Source organism: Mustelus asterias, chromosome 3 (assembly GCF_964213995.1).
Source record: "Mustelus asterias chromosome 3, sMusAst1.hap1.1, whole genome shotgun sequence".
Classification (NCBI taxonomy): Eukaryota; Metazoa; Chordata; class Chondrichthyes; order Carcharhiniformes; family Triakidae; genus Mustelus; species Mustelus asterias.
The window spans coordinates 116,563,543-116,578,693 of NC_135803.1; the positions used below are offsets into that span (position 1 = coordinate 116,563,543).

Below are 15,151 nucleotides of genomic sequence, written 5' to 3' on the forward strand. Positions count from 1 at the left end.
GTGTCAGTAACATAATTTCCATATGTTATGATCTTATTATCAGGCCTCTATGCCTGAATCATCCTCTCCCATAAGAAAGTCCACTCAAGGCATTACGGCAGAGTAATGTGAATCACAACTAGTCTCCTAAGGTGTGCACCTGGCATGCAGACATCCCAGAGGAGCTCAGTGGGCTTTTGTAGCACAGCGGGCCAGGAGACTCGAGCAGAGGCTGTTTCAAGGGTTCCCCGCTGGGTGCCGCAGCCTCCACGCATCTACAGCAGCTGGATTTTCGGCGCAGAGCTACATATATTATGTAAATCATAGAATTGTAGAATCACACAACGCAGAAGAGGCCCTTCAGCCCATCAAGTCCGCATCAACACATTAGAAGCACCTGAACTCCCACCTAATCCCATCTGCCAGCACTTGGCTCATAGTCCTGAATGTTATGATGTACCAAGTACTCACCCAGATACTTTTTAAAGGATGTGAGGTAATGGGGGTTTGGAAGGCCGGCGATGGAAGGGGTTGCAGTGCTGGCCAACAATCAAGCTGGCCAGCAACTGGGAGACCGGCAGTGCGGTGTTACTGTACATGCGCCAATTTCGGCGCTGACAGATCGGCACATACGCAGTGGCCCATTTAGCGCTATGCTGCCAGCCCCTTCAGCAGGAATACTAATTTTCAATGAGATTTACGCTAGTGCATTCTATGGTGCACAGAGTGTGGGAGATTCATTTTGAAACTCCCACTGAAAAAACCAACATGATTTACTCCAGTTTTTACGTGTATTCGACACTTAGAATGTTTTTGGGGGCATCGCCCCCCAAATGTCTATCTGAAAATGTTTTACTATTTCACAATTAGTGTGCAAAAGGACTGATTTGAGACTAAATTCAACTTACTAAGTAATTAGGAGAAATTAAATATTTCGGCAGGCAAGCATTGATAAAATTCCACGCTTAGGGAGGGATTAACTCTGGTTTTCACACGAGTGGAAGCACCTAGAGTGAACACGGGAGAATTCCACCCTAGTGCAGCGGTGGGCAGTTCTGGTGACCTCTTTCCCTCTGGCCAGAATGGTGGGATCCAATGCCACATTCTGTGCTTGGAAACTCATTAACTATGTACAGGCAAAAGGGAGGCGATGGTCTAGTGGTATTATCGCTGGACTATTAATCCAAAACTCAACAAATGTTCTGGGGACCCGAGTTCGAATCCCACCACGGTAGGTGATGGAATTTGAACTCGAGAAAAATATCTGGAATTAAGAATCTATCGATGACCATGAAACCATTGTCAATTGTCGGAAAAACCCATCTGGTTCACTAATATCCTTTAGGAAAGGAAATCTGCCATCTTTACGTGGTCTGGCCTCCAGAGCCGCAGCAATGTGGTTGACTCTCAACTGCCCTCTGAGCAAGGGCAACTAGGGATGGGCCATAAAGGCTGACCCACCGGCGACGCCCATGTCCCATGAATGTATTTTTTTAAAATTCCCTTTTGAATTTCCTGTAGTCCGGAAGCTGATTTGTCTGTCCAGAGTCAGGTGGCGGGTTCGAAGGTCTTAGCGCCAACAATATCATACATCCCGTGATTCACACCAGCTAGTCTGACTGTTTAGAGATTGGGGCACCCTTTATTCACATTGGTCTGCAAAAGAGGAGGTGAGGTGATTCATTTTGGTAGGACAAATTTAAATGGATATAGGAAGGATATCAGAGGTAGGTTCTTCACGCAGAGAGTGGTTGGGGTGTGGAATGGACTGCCTGCAGTGATAGTGGAGTCAGACACTTTAGGAACATTTAAGCGGTTATTGGATAGGCACATGGAGCACACCAGGATGGTAGGGAGTGGGATAGCTTGATCTTGGTTTCAGATGAAGGTCGGCACAACATCGTGGGCCGAAGGGCCTGTTCTGTGCTGTACTGTTCTATGTTCTATGTTCTATGTAACCCATTTGAGGAAACCACAGTTGTCAATCAAGCCTAGAATCTTTTAAACATTATGGTTAGGAGCAATGGGGATATTTGAGATGCATTCAAGCATGAAGGGAAAGGTAAATAAACATAACTGACTGGAGGCTGAGTAGAAATCCATTTTGAGCTGTTCATTAAAGCCTATTTCAAAGCACCGCACTTTGGAATTGAAAGAGATCAAAGGTTTTCAATGGAATAGAAAGGGTTTCAAAGCATTTGAGCTGTCTAGGAAGGCTCAGAGACTTCAAATAAAAGCTGTGGGAAAATATTGGGGTTGAGTGAACAGTTTTGGAATAGGGAACCCCCCATGAAATTGATATCTTTCCTCTGTCATAGGACTTTAAAGGGGTCTGCTCACACCTGCAGCTTCTGACAGAGTGAAAGGGAAATCTCTAACACAGAATGGAGTGCTGCTGTGATGGAAAAGCCTGCCAAGTGACCAGGGAGCATGGAGATTAAAGTGACCTAGCCACTTCAAATCTTTCACAAATGACAGGCAGGAATGAAGATGTTGATCAGAGAGCTGCCTGAAATCATCGTTCCAGGAATGATCCACAGGTCTGCCAGAGCTAGGAAGTGGCAGTCCAGCCACGGGACCCCAGTCCCAGGAGACAGTGCTGAGACCAACCCCTTGCTCCAGCCTGAGCCCTTGGTGGACCCTTCCTCTGCAGCCTGGCAAATGTCTACTGTTGTCATTACCAGCAACAAAGCCTGCCCGGTGCAGCTCCCACAAGGGAGGTGGGTGAATGGCCGGAGGGCATTGAATCGGGCTTCAAGCCCACTAATGAGATTTAAAACAGGGGTTTTGAATAATAATTGGTTTACTGCCTGTTCTGGACAGGAACTTGATCAGGGCCAATGGGGCAGGTCAGGTGAATCTGAATAGCCTTCATGTACAGTGGGAATCCTGATTTGTTTGACCGATGCCCCATTCAGCAGGGGAACGAGATTCCCGCCCATGGCAAACAGGACCAGTGAATCCCCCCCTTAGTCTCAAAAACAGAATTCCGTCCTTTGTGTCCTATCACAATATGCCTTCCTACATATCTTCAAATCATCAGCAAGTACAATACTCAGTCCCTTCACCAAGTCAGAGATAGTAAATAGTTGAAGACTCAGCATTGATCACTATGACACTCCACTAGTTACAGTTTGCCAACTTGAAACAGGTCTGTTCATTCCAGTGCTGTTTTCCTGTCAGTCAATCCTCTATCTATGTTGTATTACCAACACCATAAGATGTCATCCTGAGTCGTAAACCTTTCATGTTGGACCTTATCAAATGCCTTTTGAAAAGTCAAATACAATACATCTACTGCTTCGCTTTTATCCACCCTAGTTACTACATCTTCAAAGAATTCTAATAAATTTGTCAAAAATGATTTCCCTTTCATTCAATCAAGCTTGGTTTAATTATGAATTTCTAATGACTTCCTGAATAATGGATTCTTGCATTTCCCTAATGACAAATTTTGTGGCCGATAGTTTCCTGCTTTTTGTCTCCCTCCTTTCTTAAGTAGAGGTGTAATTTTTAGTTTTTAAAGTAATTTAGTAATTTTAATAGTTTCCCTATCCACCTTGATCTGTCTAGAAGATTACAACCGATGTATCCGACATCGCTGCAGCCACTTCTTTTAAGATCCAAGGATGCAGGTCATCAGGCCCAGGGGACTTGTCAGCTTTTAGTCCCACTAGTTTTCCTCCTAATTTTTCTCCAGGGAACACGATTGCTTTAAGTTCGTCCCTCCCTTTTGCCTCTTGATTTTTTACTATTATTGGAATGCATTTGTTTTTCATCGTGAAGATAGACACAAAATAGTTGTTCAGTGTCTTCACAGTTTCTTCGTTTCCTCAGTCACATCATTAATGTCATTCACTTGAGAAGTCAGCATGTTGGTTAATCATGTAACGAGGCCCCATGTCCATTTTCAGGCCGTGTCCAATATCTAACCCCACCTCCTGGCTATCCCTCAATGATGTTTCCACAAACAGTTCAAAAGCTAAAGGATTAGAGTACTATAGATCTCATCGTGATAGTTTATGTATTAGTTCCACAACCAAAGACAGATAAAATGGGGAAGGCAGTATCACCCCATCCTAACTAACCCATTCATCTTATTCTATAATGATTCCAAGCTGTACCCCACTTTGAAGTCCATTTCTCCATTTAACTGAGCTTGACATTGAAATATGATATAACAGTGAGAGTGGCAGTAGAAGATAAATAGATTGAAAGAATGAAAAGGAGAGCAAAACTATGAGGAAACGTATGGTTTTCTGAAAGTACATTGTATGGGAGAGGGAGTGAAACAGAATTGTACTTTTTGCAGATTTGTGTTAACAACAATCATGAATTTAAACCAGCCTCATGAAAATAAATTACCCCAAAGTGCACTGTTTACAAAGCAATCATTTATGAAATGTTCTCAATTTATTCCAAGTTGACTGAAATTTATGTTACATTGTAGCCAAAGCTTTTGTCTCGGGAACTGCTGGATCTGGTGGCATCTCATTTTAACCTCAAAGAGAAGGAGTACTTTGGAATAACATTTATTGATGACACGTAAGTAGAACATTCCAATACTAAACTACTACAACATACAGAAGTGGTGGCACATTACAGATAAAGGCAAAATACTGTGGATGCTGAAATCTGAAACAAAAAAATAGAAAATGCTGGAGAAACTAAACAGGTCTGACAGCATCTGTAGAGAGGGAGTAGAGCTAATGTTTTGAGTCTGGATGACCCTTTGTCAGATTTGGGGGCCCTGACGAAAGGTCATCTGGACTTGAAACGTTGGCACATTACTGAAATGGCTTGGCTGTTTGGTGCAGTTCGGTGCCGGAACTAGTTCAGATAGGAATTTGGTACTTGCAACCAAAATCCTTATGATCTTTCCAGGAATAATATCAGGATTAAACTGGAAATATTAGAAGCTAAGTCTCGGAATGAATTCATCCACGGACTATATTTATCATTAACCTATATTACTGGTTGGAAACAAGTTAACCTGCTTCGATGTTGCACTGCAAACTATAGTTGTTTAATGGACAGCATTGCTAGCTGTGTCAAAGAAGAATGGCATGTCTAACTTGAACAAATACGAATAAAAATAGCTTCTAATCTTATCAGCATGTTTGTGTAAGGACTGTCACATTTACTGAACAGCAGCTAAAAATATTCTTCATTTCTGAAGAGTTCTCTTAAACCAGAATGTTCTTTGCCCCTTTGATTAATTGCATCAATTTGGTGAACTAATAATGCAATATGTACCAAACAATCTTATTTTATTTCGGGTATAGACATTGGTACAATTTTAGGGGAGATGGTAGCATATTTATTAGATCACTGAGTTAGAAATTCAGAGGCCCAGGCTATTGGTCTGGAAACACAAGCTCAAATCCCACCACAGCAACTTAAAGTTCAATTGGAATTGAAAACTAGTCTTGGTACTAATGACCATGAAACTATCATTGACTGTTGCAAAAATCCATCTGATTTACTGATGTCCTTCGGGGAAGGAAATCTTCCATCCTTATCTCTTCTGGCCTACATATGATTCCAGACTCATAGCAGTGTGGTTGACTCTGAACTGTCCTCTGAAATGCCCTAACAAGCCATTCAGTGGTACCAAACCATTACATTAAAGTTGGACTGCAGTGGTTCAAGAAGTCAGTTCATCACCACCTTCTCGAGGACAATTAAGGATGGCCAACAAATGCTGGCATTTCTAGTGACACCAACCTCCCATGAAATGATAAAAAAAGGTTTTTGTACCTTGATTAAAAGTAGGCTGCAAGTATACTTGTTTACACAGAGTGTTTTGTTCATATGTTCCACAACTTCAGTTTTTAATCAAAGGAAATAAATACTGGTTCAATTAAACATGTGACCATTTCTACATTGTTTGGGAGAAGGGTTTGGGAGAAGGGTTTCTTTTGAATCAAAAGAAACGATGACTGAATAAACCTGTAGAGCAAATATTAGTTTGAGGCCTTTAATAATGCAAATCAACTATTTAAGTATCTATGCACATTCAAATATTTAAAGTTTATTTATTAGTCACAAGTAGACTTGCATCAACACTGCAATGAAGTTACTGTGAAAATCCCCTCGGCGCCACACTCTGGCGCCTGTTTGGGTACACTGAGGGAGAATTTACCATGGTCAATGCACTTAATCAGACTGTGGGAGGGAATGGGAGCACCCGGAGAAAACTCACGCAGACCACAGGGAGAACGTGCAGATTCCACACAGACAGTGACCCAAGCCGGGAATCGAACCTGAGTCCCCGGTGCTGTGAGGCAGCAGTGCTAACCAATGTGCCACCGTGCCATCTGCTCACTAGCCAGATTAGATTCAAACTACACAAAATACGAGTTAGAAAATTGCATGCAACCACATAAGATATTTTGTGTTAGCACCAAATAAGCTGGTACTTGAACTGAAACAGCATCGTTTAGAAATTGCTGAGTAAAGTCTGTCATACTGATAAACATGATGATTAATGAATAAAGCTCATTCCTGCTGCGCAGTGAATATTTTGGCAAAATTCAATTGATGACATATTGCTCTTTGTTATATATGCTGGATTGGATTAGCCTTATGCTATTATGAGGAGGTCCTGTGGCGCCGTGGCAGCATTTCTGCCTCTGGACCAGAAGCTCCTGGTTCAAGTCCAACACCAGGACTTGTTGGCCACAGAAGGAGCGCTCATAACGCAGTTCAACAGGCTGATAGTCAGCTCAGGAATTCTTCTGACACTCTCCCAATATTCCGCAAAGGGAAAAAAGTGTGTGCGCGAAGATATGCTAAAAAGAATACTATTACAGATGTGCAAACAGTAAAATCACACAAACAGTGCTAAGTTACAAGATTTCACTGTTCTGTGTCTAAAAATAACATGAGACTCAACTAACATAATTAGTTTTTACAAAGCGTAGCGATATACTGCAATGATCTGGTGGATTTGAACATTAGGGCATTTCCTTTGAGTGCATTTGCGGTGCACACCCTCTTTTATGCTGGTACCATATGAGCTCACCAGAATAACAAATATAAACTTGAACAATGTTCCACAGAGCTGTGAGATAGAGTAATTTACTGGAAAAATTAATACCCCTTACAGGCCACTGGTCTGATTTTTAATGATATTTTGACTTGTAGTATTTAATTTTCACTGATGTTATGAAGAATAAGACTAAATTGGACACATTTTCCTGCAAGGATCAATTAATCTGCTTGAAGAGTGTTCTGGTAAAATACCCTTATCAACAGCCCATCCCCTATCCCAGTGGTTTTGGGTCTTAGTCAAGACCGTAACTTTGTTGCTCTCAAGTGTGAGACAATGAATTTTCAAACAGTTGTTAGTTTGGTGATTCATTTTCAGGTAAAAAAAATAGCCAGGGACCATGACTCAATAATATTTCATCTTGGAACTGGCACTGTGGGAAAGTGTGAAATTCTACACACCCATTTCTCTCAGCAGTTGGGCGTGAAAAGCTGAAAAAGGGAGGAGTCCAACTTGGAACCAACTTGGAATAAAAACAGGATGCAAATGAACATGGATGCATAGGTTGTACCCCATGTTAACATTGTACAATACATTATCTTGCACACCATCTTGCTCTTAGAAATTCCAAGCCTCTCTGGAAACCATTCAACCCTCAGTTTATTTCTTGTGATCCCATTCATAACATACCCAAAGTTCAACTGTTGTTGTTCTTTTAAAACATAACTTATGCAGCATTCTGAAGGTAAAGCCACTTTGTAATTTCCGTCATAGAGGTTTACAGCATGGAAACAGGCCCTTTGGCCCAACTTGTCCATGCCGCCCTTTTTTTTAACGACTTGCCTGCGCTTGGCTCATATCCCTCAATAGCCATCTTGCTCATATCACTGTCTATACGCTTTTTAAAAGACAAAATTGTATCCGCCTCTCTACTACCACTGGCAGCTTGTTCCAGACACTCACCACCCTCTGTGTGAAAAAATTGCCCCTCTGGACCCTTTTGTATCTCTCCCCTCTCACTTTAAATCTATGCCCTCTAGTTTTAGACTCCCCTATCTTTGGGAAAAGATATTGACTATCTAGCTAATCTATGCCCCTCATTATTTTATAGACCTCTATAAGATCACTCTTAAGCCTTCTTCCCTCCAGAGAAAAAAGTCCCAGTCCACCCAGCCTCTCCTTATAATTCAAACCATCAAGTCCTAGTAGCATCCTAGTAAATCTTTTCTGCACTCTTTCTAGTTTGATAATATCATTTCTATAATAGGGTGACCAGAACTGTACACAGTATTCCAAATGTGGCCTCACCAATGTCTTGTACAACTTCAACAACTCCTGTATTCAATGTTCTGACCAATGAAACCAAGCATGCTGAATACCTTCTTCACCACTCTGTCCACCTGTGACTCCATTTTGAATGAGCTATGAACATGTACCCCTAGAGCTCTTTGTTCTGTAACTCTCCCCAACACCCTACCATTAACTGAGTTAGTCCTGTCCTGGTTCGATCTACCAAAATGCATCATCTCACATTTATCTAAATTAAACTCCATCTGCCATTCATCAGCCCACTGGCCCAACTGATCAAGATTCCGTTGCAATCCGAGATGTCCACTATGCCACCACCTTTGCTGTCATTTGCAAACTTACAACTGCAAAGTGTTGTATTTATTGATTCTACTGCAATGACCTCCCTGTAAAGGTCATTTTGGCAACCAAAATTCACAACAGGTTTGTCATAATGTTAGCAATTGATTCTACTTTCTTGTATGGGCTGAGTGAAGTTTTTCCTGGAATTTGATAGCTCTTCGCTCTCCTTGACAATGACAGTACAGGTCTGAAGGCTTACAGGAGATTAGCAACGTTCCTAAAATAGCTGCCTCTGTCGGCTCACATGTTGCAAAGCACACAATTAATTTCACTTAAAGGAACTTCTAGCTAGTTAAGGTATTCTTGGTAATGTGCATTCATAACACCTGCTGAGACTCAAAAGTTTCCTCCTTCTATTTTAATAACTGTAAAGTCATACAAGACGTCAGCCCCCATTGTGGGAAAAGTCACTTGCTCCTGTTAGCACCTACTTGCTGCAGTCTGGCACTGTTTGTTTAATGGGTTTTCCCACTAGTTTGAGTGCAGCCTTTGTCCTGGCCCTGTTGATCTTGGCAAAGGACCATGGGAGAATCCTGTTTTAAACTCTGAAAGGTAGAAGGTTATTCCCTAATTTCCTGTAAAACTGAACAAGTTAATGACGCTCATCTTGCAGCCGGCTCGCAAACCATCCCCCCCATCACAAATGTTTTGCTGTAATATGCTAATCGTGTGTAGCTGGGACTAACTCCATTCTCAAATGTATCATAGCACTATTTAAATGGTCTGAAAAAATGAGCCCCTTGTGGGGATAATGATTCTGCTTTGCAATTAAAATGAGATCAAATTAATACATTATTTTGAGCGATGTGTATTGACTGTTGCCATCATTATTTTACCATCACATGGTGCTGCAAGTTATGGAGGAAGGAGAATGCTAATTTTTGAATATTGAGGCACCTGTTTCCTGCATGAAAATAACTTGTTTTGTCGTCCAAAAATAATTGAATATTGTGCAGTACATTCATAGTGAATTCTCGAGACACACAGTCAGGGGCAGCACAGTGGTTAGCACTGCTGCCTCACAGAACCAAGGACCCGGGTTCAATTCTGGCCTCGGGTGACTGTCTGACTGTGGAGTTTGCACATTCTCCCCATGTCTGCGTGGGTTTCCTCCGGGTGCTCCAGTTTTCTCCCACACTCCAAAGATGTGTAGGTTTTCCATGCTAAATTGCCTCTTAGTGTCCTAGGGATGAGTGGATTAACGGGGTAAATACATGGGGTTATGGGGATAGAGCCTGGGTGGGATTGTTGTTGGTGCAGGTTCAATGGGCTGAATGGCCTCCTTCTGCACTGTAGGGGTTCTATGATTCTATTAAAATGTCACATCAGAGCATTTCAGCAATATTGGGCTGAAATGAAAATATCAAGTTTATGCAACTCATTAAGGGCGGGATTTTCCTTGCCGCGCTTGCCCTGAAACCGGAAAATCCCATCAGAGGTCAATGGTGAGGGGCGGCACGAGGGGCGGCACCGTAGCACAATGGTTAGCACTGCTGCTTCACAGCTCCAGGGTCCCGGGTTCGATTCCCGGCTCGGGTCATTGCCTGTGTGGGGTTTGCACATTCTCCTCGTGTCTGCGTGGGTTTCCTCCGGGTGCTCCGGTTTCCTCCCACAGTCCAAAGATGTGCGGGTTAGGTTGATTGGCCAAGTTAAAAATTGCCCCTTAGAGTCCTGAGATGCGTAGGTTAGCGGGATTAGCGGGTAAATATGTGGGGGTAGTGTGGTGAACCATCGTTGGTTACCACTGGGGGTTGTTATTATGTTACTGTTGGGCTAGGGTGTTGTTACTGTGGGGGTTGTACAATGTTGTTGGGTTAGGGTGTTTACCTGTTATAAGTGTTATCATGGCACATCCCGGTGGGGCCCCGCCTCCGGTGGCGAGGTATAAGACCCTCTGCTCCGGCAGGACCCCTTCAGTCTGAACTGGTGTATTCGTGTTAGTAGTTCCATTGTTACACAATAAAAGCCTTCAATATCGAAGCCTTGTTCCACGTGCTTGATTGTCGCGCATCAATTTTATTGTGTAACAGAAAACTCTCAGCTGTACAAAAAAAAAGAGTAAGGAACAGATCTTAAAACCAGATCGTCTGGCGCTGGACCCACGTGCGGTCGGTGCCGCTAACACCTCCGACCACTGGTGGAAGTGTTTCGAAGACTACCTGGCTGCCTCTGTAGCTATTACTACAAACAGTGACAAACTCCAAGTCCTCCACGCAAGGGTAAGCGACACGATTTATCTCGCGATTCGTGCGGCTCCCACTTACCCGAGGGCCGTCGAGCTCCTGAAGAAACGATACACGAAACCACCCAACGAGATACACGCTCGTTACCTCCTCGCTACACGACGTCGGCAGTCGGGCGAAACCATGGAGGACTACGCCAATGAGCTCCTGCAGCTTGCCAGGGGTTGCGATTGTAAAGACGTATCAGCCGAACAATATATGTACGACCTCGCCCGAGACGCATTCGTAGCAGGGGTAGGGTCCTCGTACATCAGGCTTAAATTGCTGGAAAAGGGGAACCTCGACTTGACCCAAGCGATGGAGATGGCTGAGATGCTGGAAGCGGCGTCGAAAAGCTTGGCGCTGTACCCCGAGGACCACGTGCAGCCAACGTGGCAGGAGCAAGCTCAGCTCCCTCCTTGCCCCGCTAACCCGCGCTCCCAGATCGATCCGACGACGGCGGCAGCTCCAGGTGGCCAGCGATGCTATTTTTGCGGTGGGGCCAAGCATCCACGGCAACAGTGTCCGGCAAGAACGGCTATCTGCAGCCAGTGCGGTAAAAAAAAGGCCACTACGGTAAAGTCTGCAGGTCGAAGTCTAAAAACGGCAGTGCAGCTTGTAACCCTCCAGAACGGAGACAATCTCCTTCGGCGTCGCAGTACCCACGAGGTCCGACCACGTGCGAACCCAGGACGGCGCCATCGTGGCTGACGGAGGAGGAGGAAGACCACCAGGAGTCGCTGCGTTTGGCGCCCTCGCCCACGTGCGATTCATGGGGGCGGCCATCATGGTCCACGACGACTAGGAGCGACCAGCAGGGGTCCTCAGCATCAACTTCTGCGGCGACATGTGAGGGCTCGCAGGTCCGACCCCTTGGTCGAACCGGTCCAACTCCTCCACGCCAACCCTCAGTATGCCTATGTGGCATATCCTGACGGGCGAGAGGACACTGTCTCCATTAGAGACCTGGCGCCCGCAGGGGACGTAGCAACTCCTGTCGCTCCTATTCCCCCTGTCACGAATCCACTACTCCTCATTGCTTCCCCAGACGTGGCGCGGTCAGCACCGGGACCAGTGCATAACAGTTCTACTCCCATGTACAGCTTGCCTGAGACTCGGAGATCGGCGCCACCACCGAAGGTTCCAGGATCCCCTGCACCATCGCCTCACCAGGGCCAACCGGCCCGGGAGTCCTTGAGGGGACAGCCGGACGTTGTTTTGGAAAGAACGCCACCGCAAGCACCTGCTCCGCTTTCGCAACCGGTGTTGAGGAGATCACAGCGTCGGTGCGGTCCTCCAGACCGTCTGGACTTGTGAATTCTGTATATATGACCTGTTTTTTTCTTGCACCCCGCCGCCTTTTGTTTTTAAAGGAGGGGTGAATGTGGTGAACCATCGTTGGTTACCACTGGGGGTTGTTATTATGTTACTGTTGGGCTAGGGTGTTGTTACTGTGGGGGTTGTACAATGTTGTTGGGTTAGGGTGTTTACCTGTTATAAGTGTTATCATGGCACATCCCGGTGGGGCCCCGCCTCCGGTGGCGAGGTATAAGACCCTCTGCTCCGGCAGGACCCCTTCAGTCTGAACTGGTGTATTCGTGTTAGTAGTTCCATTGTTACACAATAAAAGCCTTCAATATCGAAGCCTTGTTCCACGTGCTTGATTGTCGCGCATCAGGTAGGGCCTGGGTGGGATTGTGGTTGGTGCAGACTCGATGGGCCGAATGGCCTCCTTCTGCACTGTAGGGTTTCTATGATTTCTATGATTTCAACGGACCTTTCCATGGTCTGCCCTTCACCCGCTCCGATTCCCGCGGCAGGTGGCACAGCAAGTTCACCCCTTAGTGGTATTTGTAAACATTACATCCATACCGAAAAGTGTAAACTTGGTGGAATTTGTATTTGGGTGATGGGAATCCATTTTAGTGACGTATCATTAGAGAAACTGTTAACTTTTATTTGAAAATCTTTGGGGAATTTAAATATCTGCTAATCTTCAGCTTGTAATGAACAGCAATCCATTGTTCACATAGGTTCTATGCCAAAGAAACAAATCCAATTCCAAGTTACTTAAAAAGACTGACAGGGCAAAGGGTAACTTACCCGGTGTGAAATCTATCTGTCAAATTCAATGGCAGCTATTTGACTAAGGATGTGCTTAATTATGCCTGTCTCCAGCATAGTTATCTCACACCACTGAAGAAAAATGACAACAGCAGCTCAGTCACAGTGCGTTTGCCATGTTCTTCAATAAACCAATTCATGTCTTTAGAACAAAAGGACCACCTGTGGCAGGACTCATTCTGAAACATCGTTACTATGCCAACCGCCAAAACTGTAGTATTTCCATTCAGTCAGCTTGTTTTCAAAAACTTTACAATAGCTTGAACTATTCCTGGTACATTATAGTATAATGGTGTTACTGTTTAAACGTATCATTTGGTTTAATGAGTTTATTTTTGTGAGAAATACTGAGTAACTTATTTCCAAGGGTAAGCCATTCAATAAAGCCAAGACTGTCCAAGTACTTGAAGGCACAAATTGCTCACGCTAACAGATCTGGAGCGTTAGTCAGTGTTCTGAAAACGGCATTCTGAAATTTGAAATAAGAACAGAAAGTGCTGGAAGTACTCTGGCAGCATCTGTGGAGAAGGACACAGAGGGCAGAATTCTCCCAGAAAACTTGTAAGTGTCGTAACAGTGAGAATAATGGTGTGATCCACACTTGTCTCTCAGGCACGCTCCACATCACAATCCTCTCACACACAGTCACTGTTTTGGAGAGTTGGGAATTCTGCGCCAGTACAGGTGGGGCAAGGCAGAAGCCGTAAACACACCAGTGATCCTGGCTTCAGAGCGCTCGGGCACCGTTTCACAAGGGCACCCCATCTCACAATGCACTGGGAGAACCCCTCCCTCCCCCCACAGACATAGGGACCCCCCTCGTCAGTGACATGTTCCCCTATCCGCCTCTCCAACATGGGCTGTCGGCATTGGGGCCCTCCCAATGAGTCCCCCTGCCGATCCCCCGACATGCACCTCCTTCATGATCCACCCTTACACAATCCTCTCCACTGCCGGGCTGTCCGGTGGCCACTGCCAGGCACTGTCAGTGTTCCAGGTGAGCACTGCCTGATGGGAACTGCCCGCCCATGCGCTGACCACCCAGGTGCTTCAGTGTCCCCCTCAGTCTCCCGGCATGAACATCATGCCAAGTACCCGCTTGTGGAGACCAGTAGTGATTATTGACATTATCGCGCCGTGCCCAAAGCTCGGAGAATTCAGTGCACCGGGAAGGGGCTATGTACAGTTAAATGCTACTTTAAATATGCTCATTGGGGCTGGGAGAATCGCAAACTGTCGGGTGCGAAACCGATTTTTAGGCCCACATGCTACTCTCCAGGGCCGGCGTGATCTGCTAAAGGTGGGGCGAGGTCAGAGAATTGCCCTCAGAGTTAACATTTTGAATGGCAAATGACTTATTCTTCAGAATCTTCTTCCGTTCCAGCACTTTGTTTTTATTTCAGATTTCCAGTATCCACAGTATTTTAGTTTTATTCTGAAATTAAAACCTATAGTCCATTAGACATATCTGCACGCAGACAGAATGTGATCGCTTCATTGCAATCGGGCAATTAGTCAGTAATAAAATGGCCGCTATATAAAGTATCTAAAGAAAAAAAACTGCACCGTGATACAATTACTTATAAGCTCCGAATTCTCTCAACCCTTTTTATTTCCCCTACAGAGGTCAGAGTAACTGGCTGCAGCTGGATCGCAGAGTACTGGATCATGATTTGCCTAAGAAAACCGGACCAGTGGCCTTATCCTTTTCAGTCAAGTGAGTTTATTGGTATTTGCATCACGCAGCAAGGATACCTTTGAAAGTTGGCGATGTTCTTGATTAAAGCATCAACTTCACAGCGTTAATGAAATGGAGAGTTGGAATGAGATAAAGGAGGTTGAGTAAGTGAAGATAGTATTTTCTACGTTGGGTGTTCATAAAATTCTGAACAGGAGCTTTCTGGATCCAGGTGCAGTATTCAGATACTACTGTACAAATGATACCATCAGCATTTCACACGATCATGTAGAGAGACGGGGCTTCAATACGCCGGCAAAACCTGGCTGCTCAGAGATTGGGGCACCATCTTTAAAGGGCGTGATCATAACCTGAGTAAACCTCCCTCCTAGCCCACCATGGAGGTTTCAGGGGCTACCCTCCTCACCCCCAATTGGAGTCAGCACATCTCGAGCCCACCCCCCCCACTGAACATCAGCCAACACCATATCTAAATGGATCCCC

At 44.8% G+C, this 15,151-nt stretch overlaps 1 protein-coding gene across 2 annotated transcripts in view; it reads left to right on the forward strand.

Moving 5' to 3' along the window:
* Positions 1 to 15,151, forward strand: part of LOC144491533 (FERM domain-containing protein 4B-like) — a 325,659-nt gene that overhangs the window by 159,097 nt on the left and 151,411 nt on the right. For both annotated transcript variants that reach the window (XM_078209468.1, XM_078209467.1), the window contains exons 3-4: positions 4,430 to 4,524; positions 14,594 to 14,686. In XM_078209468.1, coding sequence (XP_078065594.1) covers positions 4,430 to 4,524; positions 14,594 to 14,686 — 188 coding nt within the window. The remainder of the gene's footprint in view (positions 1 to 4,429; positions 4,525 to 14,593; positions 14,687 to 15,151) is intronic.